The following is a 23,701-nucleotide window of genomic DNA, read 5'->3' on the forward strand; positions in this document are numbered from 1 at the left end:
GTCAGGTGAAGGGGTGGGATTTACCTTAAAACAAATCAATAAGCAAAACAAGAAGAATCAATTCCAGTGGAGGTATTGTATATTTCGTTTTTAGTTGGATAATTTATGGGGTATATAAATTTAAATGATCTGGAAGTTGTATTCTTGATATTTAAGACATAAATATACAAATATATAACATTTTTAATGGCGGAAGTTTCCTGAACGAATACATTAGTAAAAAAAAATACACTCCGATTTTGGAAGTTATAAATAACTGTGTAGTAATGTTGTGTAAAGTTACACATGAGTAATAATATCCATAAATGAATGCGAGCAGTTAAAAAAACATTTTTATATATTTACATATATGCAACTGGAAGTTAAAAAAAAAATCACTTCCGCGTATGAACCTCGAGGGGCGGGACTTTAGTCAGTGCCACTTTGGATTGGTGCATCGACTGCTTCTTCTCATTGGGTGTTTCTACAATCGCGGTAAATACGTATTATAATAAAATAATTCCTGAAAATACTAGACAGAGCTTTGAATAAAAATGCAAAAACCGCATTTATTAGGCTTCATTAATGCTTCTATTTTATTGACAAAAATGCTGCATCTGCTTTTACATACTAGGTTTACATGATCAGTTATGATAGAATGTTTATTATTGCTTGTCTACAATTTTGGTTATTGAATAATAACTGAAAAATAATACCTACTATGTCATCAGAATATTTTTCTCTTAGAATTATTATTATAAAAAAAAAAAAAACTGTACAACAAAATGACAACATGCAAGATGTTTAATATTTAAAAAGAAATTCGAAGTCTATAAGGCATTTCACATTACACATACAGGATGTTTTATTAAATGTTCAATATTTGTGTCCTCACCTGTCCTGCATTTTAGTCATCAGAACCCTAAACTCTTGCAGTGTGTGTGAGGGGGACAATGCCGGAGCGGCACCATAAGACGAGAAACCAGACCTATCCTGAGCCTGAAAGAAGAGACCGGGATAGGGACAGGGACAGGGACAGAGACAGAGACAGAGACTACAGGAGAGGCAGAGGAAATGAGCCATACAGGGAGGACAGGAGCACAGTTTATCAATATGAAGACAGAACTAGGAGCTACAGAGAAGCTGATCAGGAATTGTATGAAAAATATATCTCTAACTGTGATTTTAATAATAATCCTGAAAATTGTTTTTATTTAAAATTAAAGTTAAGCATTCATATTTCTCCCTTTTTATAATTTTTTTTCTCATATAAGCTCTATAATTTCTTTAGATCTGAATGCCATGAGTCAACAAACGAAGAGGCACTTTACAACTTAAAGTATATTCCCACATCCAGAGGTAAGTCACTTTCTGCTCTAAAGCATTTTTTTTTCAAAGTGTTTTACAATTCTTTATCAGAGAATGAGGAATTTTGGTAAAAAAAATATGTAGTTTTGGCAGATTATACTGTATGAAAACATCTATTTGTGCTTTGATACAGTATAATTATTATATTCAATTATATCAAATATATAAATTATGTTTCATGTTAAACTAGGTGCTTAAAGTATTTACCTGAAGCACCTGATTTGCCTAGTAGTTTGTTTTATTATAAAAGCACATTTTCAAATGAGCAAAGCACAGAAAAGTGCAAACAATAATGATAATATTATGGTAATATTATGTTATTTGGTAAATAACAATGGCTATATGTAATATTAGCCTAGAGTAGTAGCTCATGTTTGCTACTAATAATATTTTAACTAGATGCCCAATGTAACTTACTATTGACTTGTTTGATTTATATATTGACTAATTTCATTCAGGACTTCCATCACCATAGGTTATTTTTATTTTGCCATCACTTATCCTGATATTTCAGGATATAAAAAAAAAAAAAAAAAAGATTTATGTGCACATTTTCAATTGTGGATTATCTTCAAAAATACATTTGTCTTTAAATGTACTTAGCTTGTCTTGTTTAATTCCTGTCCCTTAAATTCCAGGAGAACAGTATCAGTGGAGACTCCTTTCATAAATAAACAATAAATGTCTTCTGACAAAAAAAATTTAAGCATAGAGGTAGCAAAATTACATTTAAAATGTAATATGCAAAATGGTAATGTAATATTATATGTATTATGGCTAATATTTAAATTGGCCGTGTATTTCTGTATTTAAATAAAAAATTTCCATTACCATATGTGCAGAGTTTGATGCAAAAGGAAAATGAAAATAAAAGTATATAATTTAATTATATGCCATTTCCAACAGTAGTTTTAATATGCACATTACATACTAATTTTAATGCTTTATAAGTGTTAAGACCTTTTGCAAAATGAAAATGTAATACCAAATTGAATTGATATTTGTAATATGTCCAAGCTGTAATGTTAGCAAAATGATCATTTAAATGTTGTTTTTCCTATATTCAATTAGACATATGGTTAGGACACATAGGATTGCATTTTCATCATAACGTTGTTTTCTGTTTTTAGCAAAATTCAGTTTGTTTTCTCCAAATAAATTCTGAGCCCACGATATAGCAAACTGGTAGCAAAATGGTGTCTTTTTTTTAAAGCATTGACACTCAAATGCATTTTTCAAATGTCTTTTAATTATTATCCTGTGGCAATGTAGTTAGGTTGCATTTGAAAATGCATTCTGAGCTAACCACACCCACCCTTTGTCACGGTGAAATCTGTTTCTCAGGTTCGCCTAGAATTTTGCTACAAATATTCCACAATGTTATGATAAAAATCCAATCCTGTGTCTTAACCATAGGTTTAAATGCATTTAGGACAAATAACATGTCCTAAATGCTGGCAATCTGGCAGACAAATAGGGCATCAGGATTATAGTTTTATTGTATTAGTAATTTCTAATTTTTTCTAAAGTTTTTAATGTGTCAACTCTCACTCTTTCCTACCTATTATATGGCTTTAGTAGAATTCATATGTAAATTGTAATTTACATATTAATTCTACTGTTGTTAAATTGCAAATGTAAATTATATTAAAGTTCATTTTCCTTTTGCACCAAAATGTAAATAATGTAAATGTAAATAGAGCAATATATTGGCTTTTTCCTTATTACATTTTAAATTGACTTTCGCTACCTCTATGCTTTCACAAACAATTCCAAACTGCTTTCTTTTGCTTTAATCAATGTGTATTAATGAATGGTGTGTAACCATTCTTCTGTGCCCATGCAGGCCTTTGCCAGGTCGGTCAGTTTTTTGTGAATATGTTGATTGTGATCTGCGCCGGCGTTCCGTACAGCAACAAGAGTCGATACCAGGATCTGGCCAGCCTGGGTGGTCTGTACTACTACTATTACGGCGGTGCGCAGGCATTTTCTACGCAGGAGGCAGCAAAAGTAAATGAGCTCGATGATCTGTTCTACAAGCTTAAACTCCCTCCATATATTTTTAGCATGGCCTGTGGTGGAGCTCTGATGGTTTACGCTTTAATCATGTTGGCCCTCGGTGTGTTCCGTGTTCCATATCACTACCCCATCGTGCTGCTGCCCGAGGCTGTGCTGGATGCACTGATAAGCCTGGGGTATATTCCTGCCGTGGCCTTTTACTTTATCAAAATACAGGAGACCTACAACAACCCCACCTGCAAACAGAGAGAGGAGATGTACACCAGCAAAGGCCTGAAGGGTTTTGAGTGCAATCTAAGCGGGACGGACATCGCAGGTGGGTTCTTTGGCATCTTGGGCGTCTTCGTGTTCATGCTAGGTGCCTTGCTCGCCGTGAAAGCATTCAGAGACGTCAGACGGATGAAGCAGCAGAGGGAGGCAGAAGATAATCACTTATAGACTTCTAAACACTACCACTGTAATTATTGGTGCCTCCAGTCTGGCCACAAGTGGGAATTACCGGATCATGTTATCTGGGAACATTTGTTACTGTATTAACTGTGCATGACTTGTTTAAAACACTTCTTTAATGTGAATTTTAGTTTCTGACCCCAAATAGACATGAATACAATTTATACTGTCAAACCTTTTTTTATTTAAAACATTTTTTTTTAGGATTTTTAAGGCGTTACACTTTATATACCTTTTGTAATAAATATTAACGTGAATTATTTCTTTGTGTTTTGTTTACAATCAACAAAATCTTACTTGCTGTACCAATCCCCAAATCTAAATCTGGCAAAACCGGTTTGTCACCATTTGCACACCTTCCTCAGTGTTTATGAAAAGTGCCTGACATATTATTCTTGGTCTAATGTGGGGTTTTTATATTTATTAATAATGATTTTTCTATATCTGATTCTGAAAAACTTCCCAAGGGGTCACATACCATTGTGGAATTGGAACGAGAATTGAAAGAACTGAGTTTAGTTTAAACAAATATTTGAATATTTTAATGTGTAACCTACATACCTACATATAATGTTTTTGAAAGTTTTTTTTCTGATAACAGGCTCACAGTGAGGACAAAATGTAGGGAATATAAACTACAGCTACTGTGGATTTCTCTGATTAACCTGAAAGAGTATATTTCCTGTAAAAAGCTTTAGATACACATTCAGTGCAAATGTACTTCTGTTAAGAGTCATTTACTTGCTGATTCTATTACTGACTTTACTTACTTACCTGTTGATTTAGGCAGACATTGCCACTAAGAAAGTCCTCAAAATGGGAATCACACACTGTAAAATCCCAACGTCAGACCTTAAACCAATAATACACTCGTACATCTTGAAAAAGTGGAATGGAACCAGTGGACTGATGAAAAGTTACAAATTAAATTTTGACTAAAAATAAAGGGCAATTCCTCACGTTTCATTCTGTATTTAGACACGACCAGATCATATACACAAGATGCCATATTATACATACTTTCCTGCTAAAAGGAGAAGAACCCCCAACATGTGCACACTGCAAAACATGACCATCAAACATGTATTCCTGGACTACAATCTTCTTAATAACACCAGACAGATTTATTACTCAGAAAGCACATATATGTATGTTTTCTAAAATGTATCTAAATGTATTTTTGCCACAGTCAAAACTCTGTAAGCCTCTGCTGCCATAATGTCCCATTTTACCTGCCTTGATCCCGCCAACAAAATAGCCATTGATTCATGAATGGCATTAAAAGAATAAACAAACAAAACCTATTTACCTACTCTCTTTACCATAGTATTCTTATCGATTTTATTTGCTAATTACATACTGACTTATTTACCTACTGACTTTATTTTACTTATTGACTTTTATTGCTTACTTACTGTCTTTACTTACTATTTATTTACCTGATGACTTATTGATTTTACTTACTGTATTCATTTGATTTCATTTAAAATATAGACTTACAATTTAGTTTCTGACTCATTTACATAATAACTGTATTCGCATCCTAACCTTTACTTCAATTTCTGTACTTACAAACTATTTCTTTACTTAACTATTTTCTAACCTGAATTTCCCTACCTACATTTTATTTATTACTGCATTAATAAATAATACTGTATTTTATTTATTAACCGACCTATTCACACACTGACTTTACCTTTTATTACAATTTGTCATTATTTCCTACTGATTTTAAATAATGATTTAATTTACTTACTCTTTTACCTCCTGATTTTACTGTCTATGTCATGGCCTTTTCTTGCATTCTGTTTTTACTGAATTTTTTTTTATGTTGCTAACTTTATTTACTCACTTTTAAAAAAAGGGCAATTCATTACTGACTTATTTACATATTGACTTTACTTTCTAACTTAAGATATTTAATTAATCACTTCATTTACTTGTTGACTTACTTTACTTATTGACCTTTCTTAATTTAGTTAGACTTTACATTTTGTCTTTACATTCTTTTTCGATTGGATTTTATTTACTTGTTGGCCTTAATTTATTTACTGAATTTGATGTTAATTCATGACATCATTTATATAGAAATTTCTACAGGATGTATTTACTTAATATTTGCAAAATGATGTACTTATCTATTGGCTTTATAGACTTTAAAACTTTGTCTTTATTTACTGTTTACCTACTGACTTATTTGCCTACTGATTTTACTTTACTTACTGACTTTCTTATTTACTTATTACTTACCTGCTATCTTTATAATGAATTTACTGAATTTATTTACTTCCTGACTTACCTTTTGTGCATAATCCAAATTTTACTGTCATAATTTACTGAAATTACTTAGCATAGCTACAGAATTTATTTAATGACCTTACTTACTTTACTTAAGTGACTTACATTTCTAAGTGACTTTATTTTCTGACAGTAGTTAATGACTTCTAGTTATTTTTTCCTGTTTATATTTACTGACTGAATTTACTTTACTTACAGATGTTATTACACAGCAAACCTTTTGTGAGTGTGTGAACATCCAGATGTAATGATGTGATGCAAACAAAAAACCTTTTCATCCTTTCTGAAAGAAATAACTTAAAACACTCCACAGTATAAATTTTTATTGCTACTTGGCTGAAAAGGTAATTAAAAATACAGCTTTTCTGCTTCAAACTAGTAATAGCAGCATCTCAAATGAAATAATGAGCCATCACCCACCCTTGAAAATCCGAAGAGGTTTAAAGTCTAGCTGACAAACAGCAAAAGTGCTTGCGGTAATCCTTCTCTTAAATCAACAGAACAACATTTTTTTTTCTGTAGAACTCATTATATTAAATATAGAACAGAAAATATTCAGCAGACATCTGCATGCTAAAAAATAAAATAAAATAAACAAAACATAAAAATATCATACATTAGGCTTTGGATATTTAAAACAATTTTTATAAACAGATAGTTGTTTGTTTTGTACAAAGTAATCAGCTCTCATATATATATATATATATATATATATATATATATATATATATATATATATATATATATATATATATAAATTTTATTATATGTAGTTATTTATATAGGGCATGCTTCTGACATTGAATACATTTATTATTTGTGTCAAATAAAACATTTAGATTATGGGATGATGGGGGTGATAAAGTACTGCAAACTTGATTTTGTTTTTACCAAAAGATTAATAAAGCTGCACGAATCAATGACATATAAAAATAAATCTCAGCTTCTTGGCATTGAGAGAAAATATACGTGTCTCTTGGGGGCGGGGGGGAGAAAACAACATTTTTTTGGAAATAATAGTGAGGTGGTCACATGACAAACAAAATAACATTGTTCTGAATCGCTGTCTGTTCACAACACGCCTTCATTTGGAAAACTGAAGATAAAATAAAGTACATTCAAGGTAAAACTTGTATACAATCAAAAAAACAACAAAAAAAAGGCACAATACATTTAGCTGAATCCTGTACGTTAAATGAAATTGTACAGGTGGGGAAATTAAATGAAAAACAAAGTATGTTAAATCCTCAATGTTGAACGAAACATTTCTAGGTTAATACAATTTCTGAATGAGACCATCACAGCAATGAAATTCAACAGAATTTCCTTCCTTGTTTTATTGTGATCACAACGTAACTCGTGTGGCAGCAAAAGCGCTATAGCTTGAAAGTGCAATCCTGCGAAATCAAGGATGAACAAACTGGTTTTTACATTGATCAGGGACTCACTAATGCTAAACGTCCGCATTAGTGTCCAACAAAACACCATTATAAAATAATGACAAATGTGATTTTCAAAAAGGGAAATCAAATTATAAAAAAGGCTCCAATAATTAGCTCAAATATTTTTTTTACATATTTAAATTATGAGCCCAATTTTTTTGCCTTGCACGCACACAGACACACATACATACATACATACATATACTGAATAAGTAAAAAAAAGATTACTAACATTTTATATATACAGTACGTGTGTGTGCTGTATATATAAAGTGTTTCATGTATTTATTTACTTAGTCTACAGTTAAAAGGGCTCCTGTCTATAGGAGGGTTGAGAACCCTGCTTGGAAACAATGTGCATATGCAGGAATGGGATTCTTCTAACCTTAATTTGTGAACTTTAAAGGCCATGACAGTGAACGTTTTGATTGTCCTGTGTGTTAAAATTGTAATAAATATATAATGCAATTAATAATCTGAAATTCAGATTTTTTTTTCCGTTGTGATGTTTCAGTGAGCAACATGGTTATTAAATAAATGACCACTGAATAAGTAATAAAAAGCAGGAAGTTAAGAAGTTAAAGACAGGGCGAGTCTTGACCTCCAGTTGACTCCATGTTAAATGGCAGGTCACATTCAGCAGAACACATAAAGAAGAAAATTCTTGTGGCAGATAAAACCTAGCATAGCTGGGAGGATGGGCAGCCTTGTGCTAACAGCGTAAAGGCTAAAAAAAAAAAAAAAAAGCTAAAGCTAAAACATGCATTTTGCTTGAGTTGCAAATGGATTTGCTTACAACTAAATGAGTGAAGGAAAAACTGCTTATAACTAATACAAAAAGTACCATATGGCATGTTTAGGTCCATGTCTATAGAATAGTGTTTCCAGATTTATTTCAGATAAAAAAGAGACAACAAAATACTTAAAATAAGCAGTACATAAAACTTTTATAAATAAGGTAGTCTACACACTAAACAAAAATGTTAAATGGCAACATCTAACCATCTTCTTGCACATGCCATCCCACCTGATCATGTGATGCCATGAAGTTACCATAGTCCTGCCCACTCATCTTTTACTATTACTATTAATCTGAGGGTTGCACATTCAAGTGTCACCTAAATAAATTCAAAATTAAAGAAAAGTAACTGCTAACGCTAAACAAACTAAGTGTTCATGTCCTGCCTCCATTTCTGTTCTCTGAAGTAGCTTTTTCTGTCAGGTGAATTTTGTTTACATTTTTAGCTCTATTTTTTTCTGAAACAGCAAAAAAGCTGTCTTCCTATTCTGCTGTCTTCCATATTTCTGTAACAAGGGGTCAAAAAAAGTAAATGCTTCAGCTAAAGCATAAATGTTGGCACCTCTGCGTTTAGAGTCAAAAATATGTTAAATCATGTTTGACAGTTTAAAATGCTAATGACTAACTAATGTGTAACCATAATTAATAACCATATTTCTTACATTTTTCCGCATTTATGTGCAAAAAACAACAACGACATCATGCAGGGCTCCAGACATAAAAAAATCAATTAAGGATCCATTGGCGCCATTTTTTAAGTGCCACACTAGAATGAACTTTTAAACATTTAAAACACTTATTTCCAGTCATCCTGTACATTTGTCATCTTTTTACAGCATGGTCTGGGAACTGAAGTGATCATATGGGCGGTGTTGAATTTTATTTTGTACGTTTTTCGGCACGAGTTCGCATGCACGGGACACCGCAAGCGTTTACGGTGTTTTCGGTGGCGCGCTCTTTGCGATTAAGTGATCACGAGCATTTTTCTACGTTTGACTATCGCAATATTTTTCATACTGTCTCTTTTTTTTCAAATGATTTGATTCAGGTAAGGAAATCAGTTTCCCCGTCAATTTCTCTGCCCACTTTAGAAGCTGCAAAACATTTTCCGTGTCTCGTGATCACACCTCAGCCATGAAAACTCTTGAATCCAAGAATTTTTTCCAAATGTATTTTTTGCACTTTCATTTCTTTTCACTGACTGATTTAGAAAGATGGTTCTCAGTGTCTCTGTTGTTCTCCCTTTCTCCAACGCTGGCACAACTGCAGCCTGCTTTTTTTACTACCAGGTGTGTCATCAGCGGAAGCCTTGGACAGAGATGGAGACTTTGAAAAAGTCTGATGTTTTTTAGTTTCTACATGTTTTTATTTGATGCGGAAAGGTGAGTTTTGCTTTAACTGCCCGGGTATTTTGGCGCTTTAACTCAAGCGTAAGCGGCGCATGCGTCTGTTTTCAGCATTACTTCAACAAATTATGGGAAAGTCCGTTACTCACAGAACACGCACATAAAATTCACAACAAGCGTTTTTTTCGGTCATAACGTGTTAATTGATATGGTCGCAGTTTCTGGATCTAGGCAAAAAGTATTAATATTTTTGGTCGCATTTTAGTCGCAGTCTGGAGCCCTGCCGTGTCTGGTTATCTCCTCACTCTAACAGCTGTTGATGAGAGTGTTCACTAACAGAGTAGCTTTAAGGGTCAGAAATGATCTCTAAACAAAAATACACACAAAAACACTCAGATTGTAGTGAGAACATTTGCTTGAGAAAGTTGGTAAAAACATAGCAAGAAAACAAACAAACGGGTTTCAAATTTCTAAGCCAATCCATCACCTCATGAAGGTGGTCGTTTTGGTTTCATCTCTTACTTAAGATTCTTGCTGAGATGAATGCAACAGTCATGCACCATGTGGCAAAGGTTTGTAGAATTTAACCATTATTAGTATATTAATGGTCGATTAATACATTACATATGTACTCCTTCATTGATGTATATAAGCAGCATTTTTCTGAGAATGCTTTTGAGTGTGGCTGTGTGAATTTGAGTTCATTCAGCTACAAGAGCATTAGTGAGATCTGTCACACATGTTGGGATGTCAAGGAAGCTCCAGTTCCAGTTCACCCTAAAGGTATTCAATAGGATTAGGGTCAAAGCTCTGTGCAAGACAATTGAGTTTCCTTCACACCAACAACTATGTTTCCATGGTGCATATGGACATTGTCATGCTGGAACAGATAGGCCTCTTATTTGACAAACAAAAAGAAAAATTAAGGTACAAGGCAAAGAAAATCTCATCATTATCAGGTGAAACCAGGTGTTGTGGACAGACATAGACCCATTTGGGAGAACATGTACACACATATATATATATATATATATATATATATATATATATATATATATATATATATATATATATATAATGGTTATAATGTACCCTTTTCACAATTAATTAGCTTAGCGGTTCAAATATATCATGAAAAATACCCCATTCATGCTCTATCATTACCAGTGTTACTTTGCAGCACTTTTAGTGCAAAGACCAAGAATGTACAGTATTTTAGCCTCAAAAACATTAGGCATGAGTGCTTTGATAATTCAGTCTCTAATGGCACGCTTCAAGTACTTCTAATAAGCTGTGATTTCAACCAGTTTAATAACAGACTCTTTCTGATTGGCCAGAGATGATCAGATGCATCAGGAAATAATAAGACATATCAAGTTTGATTAGTTCCACTTCTCAGTCACATTCTTGGCAAGAACCACCACTCTTACCAATGTCCACCACTACAAGATGTGGTGTGCGTGCATATTTTGTTCAGAAGGTTACAGAAAATTGAACCGTGTGCGCCATCCTTCCCATAGTTTAAGTTGTTTTGTTCTGCAATCTGCATTCCACCAGAAATATAATAGAATGTGAGCTTCCCTCCTTCCTTGCTTCCTTCCTTCAGAGCTTCCTGAATCTCCAAATCATATGTTTACAATGAAAACGATTGAATATTTTGTGTTAGGCAGGAAAAAATAAATTGGCAATTCTTGGTAACAGTGAAAGTGCATCAGACTAATGGTTGCCCTGTAGAGCCGGAACCATCTGCAATAGGCACTTTTCTTACCTTTTGGTCATGGTTTAAGCCCAAAGAACCCTACTGCCAAATGATGTCGTAAAGGGCCATGTAGCTTGTTAGTTATGCAAGATTGTATATGAGGTATTTTAGTTTACGTTGTGGTTTCTTCTAGACAGCCGTATTTCAAGACTGTTTCACTAGTCTTGAAATTTGTGCACTTTTTTGTCAACATTTCCCGCTCCTTAAATTTACCAGAGACTGCTCCAAGTAAATGGGAATGTCACTATGTAAGCACATGCAGGTCTATACACAATGATAGAGCTTAATAAAAACTGGAATGAATAATCACAGCAAAATGAACCACTTCCCTCTCCACAATATGGCACAGTATGTCATCTCGGTTAGTACTCACTAAAGAGCAGTGTCATAGACCTCCTGTTGAAAGGTAGCAGGGGGCAGACCAGGTTGAGGGTGATCCCAATTTAAATCTCTGCTTGTGGGAGGTGTTAAGGGTGGCAGAGGACCAGAAACCACAGGACTCTGGCCTCTCAGCTGCTCTCGAACATCTTGTTCAAGGCTGGGCGGTATAATTAACTTATCCTCAGGATCTTGTTGGGCAGGTGCAGCAAAGTAACCAGACTTCTTCTTCGGTGCTTCAAGTGCTACCTCAATGATGTTATGACTGTCCTCAGGTGCCACCACTGAACCGTTAGAAAGCTTCTTCCCAAACAGACTAGACGTAGAGGGAGATTTCTTGAGGTCTGAGATCTCTCGTCCACAAACAGCAAGAAGGCAGCCATTAGCAGTTGACACCACCACACTATTTTGACGACGAATCTTGCTGTTGATGTAGTCGGAACAGCGGAAATCCAGATCCTTAGGGCTTTCTGGACGCCCAGAGCGAAGTTGGAAAGCACAGCAGTGGATGTCCACCTCAACTTCCAACTTACTCCCGTTGGAAATAACACCCTCCAGTGGTGCTTCATCATCACTGTCCAGACCATTGTCAGACTGGTTGCTGGAAAATGTTGCAGAGGATGGCTGGCGCTGAAACAGAGCAATGTGGGTCCCGGCTCCAAGGCTTCCCAGACCTCCAGTGTTGCAAAGCGTGGCAGCCGGGTGCAAACTGCAGCGGCGCTCAGGCCGTGCATTTGGACCTGAAAAAGCGTGTTCGTCAGAAGCTGTGGATCCAGCCTCACTTCCCACCTCAGATGCAGATGTCTCACTGTTAAATTCCGAGGCAATGCCACTACTTGATGAAGAAGTGGCCGGGTCAAGAGGTGGCACAGATAATGGAATAGCATTAGATACCGGGGGTCCTCGGACCTCCGTGGAGTGCGGATGCTCACAGGTACAACTGTCTTCGCCAATGCGTAACGCCACAACTACTGCCCCAACATTGTCCTTGCACCCGTAGCTCTGGGCAAGTGTGCAAAGTTTTTTCGCAGAGGCTCGAGGGTCTCGGACGGCCAGCACAGTTGTCACCGCCTCTTGGTATGACACATATTGGAAAAGTGCCCTGTTACCCAAGATCAGGAACTCATCTTGAGGGCAAAGGGATTCAGTTCGCACCCAGGGTTTAGGAAGGACCCAGGGAAACAGATAGGAGCATCCCAACAGGCGAGAGCAGCATGTAACACCACTCACCTTGTTGTCCTACAGCACAAAAGAAGTCAAAAGATTTACTTAATAACTTGCAAAAGTCAATTATTGAATATGGATTTGCAGGCATGACAATAAATAACAATCCAACTCCAAAACAAAGCAAAAAGATTCGAGGGCTGCAAAAGGTACATTTAGAACTGTTTGACAAAAAAAACCCTACATTTAAGCCACTACATAAACACAAATATAAACAGTAAATAAAGCTACATAAACTATATGACACATTTAAGGCTAATGTGTAGCTAGTAAAGATCTACCTCAGTGATTATTGCCTTGGTTGTTTTGACCCTCTCCATCTCCTCTGCACTCTGCTCCAGGCTAAGGACTTTGGACAGAGCCAGCGGCTGACCATTGCGGCACAACACAGCCTGACAGGTTCCTACGTTAGCCACAGTCAGACGCAAATAGCTGCTCGATTCAGTGGACTCATGGTGAATGTAGCACAGGAGAGCTGATGCTCCGAGCTTCTGCCCAGCCATCCCCAGCTTTCTGTAAGGGACACAATATAGCAAAAGTGGCACTAAGAATAAATTTACCTTTCCAAAAAAACTCAAATTATTTTTCAAGGCATTCTTAGGTATGAATAAAACAATCAGAAATAAAAAAGTCCTCATATTAAAAGGTGTACTAAACATATTCAATGTAACATTGGACCACTAAAGGCACTACAGCGTATCATAGAATAAAAAAGTACCCTGAAAATGTAGGTTATGTCCTTGGGAAATTTGTAGTAAATAAGAGTGACAGAACATTTTTACAAAACAATGTGCACAGGTGCAGTAAACATGCAGGATAAAATCACAAAGCAAGAATAAATAATAATGTAAAAAAAATAAAAACATAATCTTATGGCAGAACTTTATCTCTGTGTGTCATTTAGAATTCTAGATCTAACGAGCTACATATGACATAACTAATGAAAATTAAGCATTTATTTATAATCAGTTGGTTATGCACTGTAAAGCTTTTGCTTATTAATGCAGGAAAGTAACATGGTACAAGTTGGATAATCAACGGCTAGGTGTGAGTTACACCAATTTTATGCCCTCCGCGTCATGTCGAGCCATTATTCACCTCCTCCTAGTGCATTGGATTATCTCTTACATTCACAGGTTATATATAAACTCTCAAGTTACACAACAAAAAATCAGATGGAAATTTAACATTTTTAGCCTGATTTTAAACTTTATTTGGTCATTAACAATTAATTTCCAGAATTCTCTACTGTTTATGGACATCTTTTTATTTTTCCTCTTTTAGTTTCTCCAGGGATTATGTTTCATTTACTGTGTGCTGATTATTTCAGATACCATCGATAGCATATAAACCAGATGTTGGTTGGCAGTAATGCCTATTTTAAGTTCTTTCAAACATGTACAGTGTTTACCTGTGGAGATGCATAAAAAATGATGTAAATTATGTAGATCATTGAATCTTATCAAAAACAAATTTATATTTATATTTGCAACCTGAATAAAAGTTATTGAGATCTAAAATAAATATGCCCCACACCATATTAATAAATAAATAAATAAACATACTATACTATAAATACTATACTATATATACTATATACTATAAATTATATTCTAAAAACTAAAACACAATAATACTACTAATAAAATATATATACAGTAGTCCCCCCATTCAAATCTCGTGCCCCCGGTTTATCGCAGAATTGCATTTGCCACATAACTAATTTGTTTCGCTGATTTTCTTGGTCTCTCCCCGATAGCACGGTAGCCCAATCAACTTAAAGGGAATATTTTTTATGCAGATTTATGTTAAAATAATGAAATTCATTAATAAAAATATACTTAGTAATTATAAAATGAAGTAAAATGTAAATACAGTGAAGTACTGTATGCAAAAAATATATAATTTTTTGGGTATTTGTCCGTTTATCGCTGTTTTCCGGTTAATATGAGCGGTTTTGGAACATAACCTATGCGATAAACGGGGGATTACTGGGTGTATGTATATATATATATATATATATATATATATATATATATATATATATATATATATATATATATATATATATACTTCCTATATATATATATTTCTGTTAGTGTACCTGTGTGATGTTAGGAATGTGTTGCACATATACACGCTGTCCAAGCAGCTATGCTGAAGCTCTTCAGCCAGTACATCTCCCATGGTGCACTGCAGCAACCGCGGCACTTCCTCGTTCCGGTCACCATCAAAAATCCCGTAAACCGCTTCCACACCATCCCTGAATCGATCCATGGCCAGCACGGACACACACAACCTGAAATATTAAGACAAAAATCTCAGACTTAAACAAAACATTTTTGCCTTACAAGAATAACTCTTACCAAACAGCAATTTCACAATTAATATAATAATTATTATTTTTTACATAATTTATTAGGGAGCAACATATTGTTCAATTTATAGTTACATTTAATTATTTTTTTCCCTCTCGAGTGAAGTTAAAAGTTAAAGCTTATCATGTAAATCCTCAAGCCCAAAAAATATTAAGTTACAGCTTTTCAAACTTTGACTGTTACAAAGCGCTGAAACTACCAACAAGTTCCATAACAAAAACAAATACTTTACATTTCCTTACAAATGATACCATATGACAATGACAATAAGAATGGTCATATTGGGTTATATGTGATTTGCAGCTGTACTACTATCAAAAAAGCAAATTAATCATCAGCTCATGACCAATCAGATTTGCACATTCAACACCATTTTGATGTAATACTAAGCAAACAGTGGGAAAAAAAAATGGCAGAGACAGAACGGCGGTGATAACCCTCTGAGTTGGGTCGAAGGATTAATGGCTCATTAAACATGAAAACTCTTTACATCCACAGAGCATCACAATGCATCGCAACCTCACAGCGAGGTGACTCTGAGCACCTGCAGGAAACACACCGCTATCACACTGAGGGATTAACGCTGATCATTTGTGGAATTAATTAGTGCTTAGTGCTGCTCACTTGTTCCTCTGGCCACTCATCTCAGCGTAGCCGTGATCCCAGAGAACGCACGAGCCCTCCGAGTCCTGCACGCTCAGAGATGGCTTCTGGTCCAGCTTTAGAGTAGTTATATGACTGACAGAAAGACATTTAGTATAAAAAGACATTAGTCTGAATAGAATCTGAATTTGTAATTCTTTAACAACCTTAGATAAAAAAAAAGAAAGAAAATCAGGTGAAATAAAATTGTTTTCAATATCTGAGTTTTAGATCTTTCGGAAGCAAGAATGAGAAGCAGAATAATCAAATATCTTAAGAGAATTTTTTATAACAACATGTCTACAGCTGTCAGGAAAATGAATAGAACAACAAAAGTGATTCATACATGTGAAATTTTGTTCCAGCACAGAAAAACTTTTTATTGCAACGCAACACAGTTCACAAAAACTGGTCGGTTTCACTGTGACTAATCAGTGAATCTGTACTATATTGTGTAGGAAACTGCGTATCCTCTGCACTGGTGGGATGACTCACCTGAACAGGTTGAGGGTTTTGTGTTCCAGCATTAGGCTGCTGTTCCCGCTCAGGTCGAGTTCCTGCAAAGTGGCTGGGACCGAATCAGGCAGCAGTATTTCAGTGAGCTCATTACAACTCATGTCCACCAGCTACACACACACACACACACACACACACACACACACACACACACAAATGGTTTTTAATGCCTACAGTTTTAAGATGATGAAGAATAAATATTGATGATAAATAAAAACTAAAATATTTGCAAAAAAGCATAAAAATAATCTGCCAAAATTTTAATAATCCCTATACCTTTAAAAAAAATTATAATACAATAAAAAATTTTTTTTAATTGTACTAAAACCATTCCATTCCATTGTTTTACATAAACAAACAAACAAACAAAAAAAGCATTATTAAACCAATCATCATAACAATATTTATTTATTTATTTATTTATTTATTTATTTATTTGCTTGTATACTGTTTATTTATTTATCTGTTTAACTTTTTGTTCATTTATTAACATTTATTGATAATAAGTGTGGCAGCGGGGGCGTGGCCGAGCGCCGGTTTGTGAATGGAGGGCGAGGCCGGGAGCAGGTTGACACAGGAATGCCTCACCTAAAGGGAATTCTGTCTAATGAGTGTTTTCTCTCTTGCAGTGATTGGGGGGAGCATTTAAGGAGGAGCGTGAGGATGTGTGTGTGTCTGTGTGTGTGTGTGTGTGTGTGTGTGTGTGTGTGTGTGTGTGTGTGTGTGTGCGGAGAACGAGTGACTGAGGCACTGAGCACAGAGCAAATATATAAAATAAAGAAATTTGTGTTGATTCTGAAACTGTCCTGTTGTGGCGTTCCTTTTCTCGACCCATACGCTCTTCCACAATAAGTATCATTATTGTTGGGTAGCTAATTATTTTATCAATAGCACATATAATAAGTAATATTACAAGCTTTAACATACAGATAGTATAAATCCCCATGTATGTGCTCCAGAACATCTGATCACATGCACATTATCAATTTGTGCTGGTAATATCATGAACAGCAGCTACGCTAATTGCTCTCCACTGCTTCTCTTTCTCCCCCCATCCCGAGGCTTCCTGAGGTTTGGCCAGCTCCAGTCACGTCCCACCTCGTGAAGATTATGGACTTTAAAGAAGTAGATGCCGAACTCGCAAACATCCCGAACCATCTAGAGACGTACCAGTGCCAACTGGATCTCACTACATGTGTGGAGTTTGACATTGGACCTCCTGGAGTGTTTAAAGGCTCTGGCATGGAGAAACTGTTGCTGGATCTGTGATGATCACAAATGTTGAGCTCAGTAGCTCCTACTTTTATACCAAAGACTGTAGAAATGTGTAATATCTAAAATTATAGATGATTTTAGTCCATTTTTTCATACACAATATGTTAAACTCCTTTATATTTTCATGTTTGTCCACTTCAGTTCACACCTTATTTTGTGTAATTTATTTAATTCCACCTACAGGAACATCCTGGCAGATTTCAATCTAAGGTAAGACCTCTGCAGCAATTCAAAAAGTTCATTCAGTGTTTAAAGCTTTTTGGGTTTGGTGACATGTCTGCGTTTTCTTGCACATGTCTTACACTGACCTTTATCTCAGGCAGATTCAGGACTTCAGGGAAGACACTGATGTTGTTGGAGTGTAAGATGAGGGCGTGAAGTCTCTTACAGCTGGACACGGTGGAGGGGACAGTTTTCAGCTTGTTGCCACTCATGTTCAGCTCCTCCAGAAGCTCCAACTTGCTCAACTTACTGAGAAGAGAATGTAGATGTGAAAATTCCTGAAGAAAAACAATGGACCATCCAATCAAAAACAGTAAAAATCAAGCAAATCTCTCTGCCTTGTTTTTTTGTATTAAAAAAAATATATTTGACAAATAATTTTCAGGAGCAAAGTTATCATGTTTAACATTAGCTATGTCAGAAACCTGTAATGGACAGTAACGAAGTAAATGTAATTTGTTACTGTACTTAGTTTTTTCTCATATCTGTACGTCACTCAAGTATTTTTATTCAGGAAGACTTTTACTTCACTAGATTTTAAAGTCGAATACCATTTATCAGTGATATTTCACTATTAGTTGTTCCTTTTTATTTATGAGTAAATAAAAACTTAACTGGTTAAGTGGGCAGCAAGCCACAAATCAGTGTTGAGTACATCTTCTCAGGGGCGGATCGGGGTGCCCACAGAATAAAATATATCTATTTTGTTTTGTTTTGTTTTAATGAAACTGTATATCACGTAGGTTATGCTGTGTTGCCTGCTTTGCTTTTATGCATATAGCAACAATATTTATTTTATGTTGCTTAACATTATGATTTATAGTATGTATTTTATCATAATGTGCGTAAAAACAAAGCAATTACAGCCTAACTGGTCTAGTTGGATTGTAGTTAAATTGGTTACAGTTCATTGAGGTGATGTCAGAAAGGTTTTTTGTGCACTGAAAAGGTCCTGAACTGAGGTGAGTAAGGGAAATCTCCAGTTCATCTTAAATGGATAATTTAAAAGACATATTTTCAGGATATAGATGTTATATGTATCTAATACCTACAATTAGCCAAGGAGTTTTATGGTTCTTGTTCCTGAGAGTTTGATAAATTGTGCATTATGTATTTAATTGTGCAATAAATGCATTTTTGGGTGATATTTCTACATGAATGTTCTCAGAAATGTATCTGAATTTGTGGACTCCTCTGAGAATATGTTTTACTCATCCAGTGATGGTAGCTGAAGCAGAGATAAGCTTTTTCAAAGCTGGAACAACAAGCAAGACGTTGGGTGATAATGTGGTTCACTCAGGGTGTCATTCAAGCTAGAACCGTAATTGCCGCTTGGTGGTACCTACTTAGCACGAACATACAGTTCAGAGTATTTATATTTTTTTAAGCCGTTGAAAAGGAGGTTTTGGGCTCATGATAATTTATTGAATATTAACCAGTGTTTGACTCATTAATATCATTCTAATAATAAAAGTAAATTAAGAAAGAGTCTTGTGATAAAAAATTATAATAAGGCATTATAGCCATAATAAATCACAGTATTTGGATACTTAAGTACATTTAAAAGCAAATTCATTTGTACTTTTACTTAAGTGAAAGTTTAAAGGGAGCAGTTTTACTTTTACTGGAGTCATATTTTACATACTTTATCTCTACTTTTACTCAAGTGTACTTTTTTGCAAGAAAGTTGTAACTGAAATATTTCTAATGTGATACTAACTGGTGTGTTACTAACTGGGCTTCAAGACTTTGTCTCCTTTCAGTTTCCTGTTTTTTTCCCTTTTTTGGATTGTTTTTCTTTTGATATGATAACTCACATTAGTGTTCATCGACATAGAAATGTGAGCTTCTTTGGGAAAAAAAAAAGTCGGTAGGTCTGGAGCAATGTTGTAAATCCCTGTTGTGATGGTGACAGCGTCTCCAGGTAGTGGCTATAATTCTATGGAATTACATTTGTGCCAAAAGTACTGAATTTAACTTTTCAGGAAACAAACAAAAATATACAATACTAAGAAAATACACTGACGTGTCACTTTCAGAAGCTGTTAATTATGAGGTTATTTCATTCATTGTATATATCAATAGGAGTTTATATAAACTAAAAGCAGCTATACATATATTCAAATAAGAAAATGCTCCCATTTCTTTCTTCCATCTTTCTTTTAAATCAAACATTACTGACACTGAGAAAATAGAATCACAACAGCGACATTGTGTGAAGTGTCTAAATAATTTTAGTAATATTAAGTTATTGGAGCTGGCAGGGAGGTGTGTATGTCATTTTATAATGTGTAATTTCATATATATTCTTGTATAATCATAGATCTAGGTATTTGTAATTGAACTAAAGATGTAGAGTAGTTCCGAGACCATGTGTAGTCCATTAGGCATTAAAATCTCTTTGTATTTTTCGCATCTTAATAGTTTTTTATAATGTTTTCCGAATGCAGCTCTACTGGAACTTTGCTGATTTGATATTTTTGCTGTATCACCCAACTCTATGGTCTTGATACCTTGCAGGGAAACACAGCAGCTGGTTATAGGCCACATGTAAAACCCGCAGATTCTGGTGTCCCACCAGCAGGTTGGCACAGTTTTCGTTCAGGTTGTTCCCGGTGAGGTAGAGCTCCTGGAGGGTGCTGAGGCTCTCCTCGGTTTGGCTACTTGGCGGGATTGTCTCCAGCGCATTGGCAGACACATTCAGGTATTTTAAACTAAAAGAAAAAAGACAAAAAAAATGAAATGGGTAAAAGTGTGTTTAAAATAGCTTTGTAGTACCCTAATATCCAGCATGATCATGATGAGTAAGATTAATGGAAAGACAATTATATATCGACTATACACTGCAATAATGGCTGTAATGTAACAGCATCTCATCAGTGATCTCAGGATGAAATAGAGAGAGGACAGAAACAGCAAAATCGATAGGCTCACATCACTTAATGGAATAAATCCACTTATCGAAAAAAAAAATCTTCCATCTAAAGAAGAGTAGATGCTCTAAAAGACTCCACGCTACTAAAGACATGGTTATTAAAGATTTGGTTCTGTTAAAGCCTGACTGACCGATGACCTCGCCCACAGGAAATTACTTTTACATGCTCGTATTACACCACCACACCCCACGACTGCTTTCTTTCCCACGCTAACACGCGAGAACTAATTCCAGCAGCTCCGGAGTGGATTACATTTTTCAATGGCAAGATCGGTACAAATTCCTTACTCTGCTTTCTGCATGGTACTGTGAAGAGAAAGAGAGCGAGAGAGAGAGAGAGAGAAAGAGAGAGAGAGAGAGAGAGAGAGAGAGAGAGACAAAGATATTTAATAGAAAGAGACAGAGAGGGAATTATAAATGGAGGGAGGGAGGGAGGGAGAAGGAAAAGACAGAAAGGGAAATAGAATGGGGAGATAAAAGACAGACACGAGGACAGGAGGTGAGGGAGTGACACAGGCAAAACCATAGAAAAAAGAAATAGAAGACAAACACACGTCTTCACTCCACTTTCTGTTTTTCACTGTTTTCCACTGAGGTGCGAGAGAGTGAGAGAGAAAGACCGAATCAAAGACATAGAGAGAAAGAAAGAGAGAGAGAGAGAGAGAGACCTACTTTAAGGCCTTGGAGAAGAAGCTCTCCGGGAGCTCAGTAAGCTTGTTGTGCTGCAGATCAAGGGTTTCCAGAGGGATGTGATCTAGGAAATCAGGCACACGCTGTAACGAGTTACTGCCAACCAGCAGCTTCCTCAGACTCAGACCACTGAGCAATCTAATGTCGGAAACACAGAGGAGAAAGGCACCATGTTCATCATTTCTGAAACCAAAGCCCAGTCTCCACTAACACAGGTAAACCCATTAGCATATTAAGACCACTTTCAAAGTGTAAAATTGTTAGCCTGGAAGTCTGATTAAAGGCTGAAAAGTGAAAGCAGAAGTTACATGATATGCTTGTGGTGATAAAAAGCTGTGTTTGCATCCTCTACAAAGTTCTGGTTGTGGTTTTCGTGAGTCACACATTAGAATGTTGTATTTATGGGCTTCATGTTAACACTTTGCAGGAATTCGAGCTGTTGAACTTGCTCACTGTGATTGTGATTGGAGTTTTCTGGATGCTGTTTTCTGTATAGTTATATTATTTGTAGTGGAAATTCCTTCCTTTTATCTGTCCTTCCTTCCTTCCTTAATTACTTTGTAAGTATATTACCGTATTTTCCGGACTATAAGCCGCTACTTTTTTCCCACGCTTTTTGTAACACGTGGCTTAAACACTGAAGCGGCTATTTTATGGATTTTTTCCTGGGTTTTTCCCGGTTTCACAATATTCAAGCCAAAAAACTGAGCCCCAATAACATTAGACCAATGAAATTGCAGAGTGGATTCAGGTAAACCAATGAAATTCTTTATATTAAATCAGAGGCGCTCCCACTGAATCGGGCCGCACCACATCATAAATATGGATGAGGTTCCTCTAAAGTTTGACCTGCCGCTCACTCGGACTGTCAACAGGAAATGCGAATCATTCGTCACGCTGAAAACAACCGGGCATGAAAACACGCACTTCACCTGTGTTCTGAGCTGCACGGCATCGGGAGAAAAGCTTCACCGGTGGTAATTTTTAAACGCACGACGATGCCAAAAGAAAAACCTTCGAGAGAAATTGTTGTGAAAGGAAAGAGGAAGACAGTGAACAATGACTTTCTTGGTAGGCTACTGTTTAGATACAAGTCGTGTAACAGACACTGTCTTCATTAAAGCCTGTGTAAAGTTCATTAGTTTCAATGTAGACACCTGCAGCTTATAGACAGGTGCGACGTATTTATGTTCAAAATAAAAATATTTGTCTAATCTTAGTGGGTGCGGCTTATATTTGGGTGCGCTTGATAGTCCAGAAATGACGGCAGTTCATAATTTATATTTGAGGCTTATCTCACTTACTACTTATTAAATTAACCGCTTAATGAACCTCATCCATAATGATCTCCAAAAATTGGTGCATAAACAGTAACTCATTCATAAACCATAATTATCAAAACTCAAAAAATCATTTGAATTATTTTCTTTCATTTTAGTTTTTGAGTTCTTTATTATTTTATATATTTGTTTGCTTCCTGAAATGTTAGGTTCAGTACTTCTGCCATTCCCATACAATTCAAGCAAATTAATCTAGCTTGCAAGTAAAACTGCCTCATGTAAAAAGTCAGACCAACATTGTTCTATCGCAGTAAGACATTTTGCACCACAAACAAATAAATGTTTATTTATTTTTTTTATTTGCCCTGTGTTAGTGCTCTATACAGAAAGCCTTCAATGATGGCACTGATATTTTCATCTCTGCAACTCTGAGTGACCTCATCGTCTGCAGCGGTGTCCTGCACTCTCTTATCACCGGCGATGGAAATCGCATTAATACAATGGACACGTAGACAGAAGTCTCACTGCTGCGCCTCAGCACAGACGCTGAATAAAACTTTTAAAAAAGCGGCACTGACCTGCCCGGCAGCTCCAACAGCAGATTGTGCGAGACGTCCAGCACCTCCAGCTTTCTGCTGTCACATACCCAGTCAGGCAAATATTCCAGAACATTCCTGTCCCATCATCACAAACAATAAGGC

The 23,701-nt window shown here is 35.7% G+C and overlaps 2 protein-coding genes and 1 long non-coding RNA gene across 6 annotated transcripts in view; 2 read left to right on the top strand and 1 right to left on the bottom strand.

Annotated features, from left to right (window-relative positions):
• Nucleotides 1-5,124, top strand: marveld3 (MARVEL domain containing 3). 4 transcript variants are annotated; one of them, XM_046856863.1, is made up of 4 exons: nucleotides 1-72; nucleotides 891-1,135; nucleotides 1,271-1,338; nucleotides 3,194-5,124. In XM_046856863.1, exons 2-4 carry the CDS (start codon nucleotides 933-935, stop codon nucleotides 3,802-3,804), a joined length of 882 nt encoding a protein of 293 aa, XP_046712819.1. In that variant the 5' UTR covers nucleotides 1-72; nucleotides 891-932; the 3' UTR covers nucleotides 3,805-5,124. The 4 variants fall into 4 exon arrangements, with proteins under 4 accessions (XP_046712819.1, XP_046712821.1, XP_046712820.1 ...); XM_046856865.1 differs by having other exon boundaries at nucleotides 8-72; nucleotides 916-1,135; XM_046856864.1 differs by lacking the exon at nucleotides 1-72 and adding an exon at nucleotides 357-474.
• Nucleotides 5,125-9,566: 4,442 nt separating this feature from the next.
• phlpp2 (PH domain and leucine rich repeat protein phosphatase 2) overlaps nucleotides 9,567-23,701 on the bottom strand; it is a 41,341-nt gene continuing 27,206 nt past the window's right edge. Inside the window, exons 11-19 of the mRNA XM_046857839.1 lie at nucleotides 23,579-23,674; nucleotides 21,703-21,858; nucleotides 20,609-20,809; nucleotides 18,182-18,344; nucleotides 16,578-16,708; nucleotides 16,065-16,178; nucleotides 15,167-15,361; nucleotides 13,344-13,575; nucleotides 9,567-13,077 (exon numbers count right to left, since the gene is read on the bottom strand). Of these exons, the coding sequence (XP_046713795.1) occupies nucleotides 11,833-13,077; nucleotides 13,344-13,575; nucleotides 15,167-15,361; nucleotides 16,065-16,178; nucleotides 16,578-16,708; nucleotides 18,182-18,344; nucleotides 20,609-20,809; nucleotides 21,703-21,858; nucleotides 23,579-23,674 (2,533 nt within the window). The 3' untranslated portion in view covers nucleotides 9,567-11,832. The remainder of the gene's footprint in view (nucleotides 13,078-13,343; nucleotides 13,576-15,166; nucleotides 15,362-16,064; nucleotides 16,179-16,577; nucleotides 16,709-18,181; nucleotides 18,345-20,608; nucleotides 20,810-21,702; nucleotides 21,859-23,578; nucleotides 23,675-23,701) is intronic.
• Nucleotides 9,659-17,658, top strand: LOC124391333. The gene is made up of 3 exons (XR_006926928.1): nucleotides 9,659-9,737; nucleotides 16,541-16,679; nucleotides 17,228-17,658. It is a non-coding gene; the product is annotated as an uncharacterized LOC124391333 (long non-coding RNA).

This window comes from Silurus meridionalis, chromosome 9, assembly GCF_014805685.1.
Source record: "Silurus meridionalis isolate SWU-2019-XX chromosome 9, ASM1480568v1, whole genome shotgun sequence".
In the NCBI taxonomy this organism is placed as follows: Eukaryota; Metazoa; Chordata; class Actinopteri; order Siluriformes; family Siluridae; genus Silurus; species Silurus meridionalis.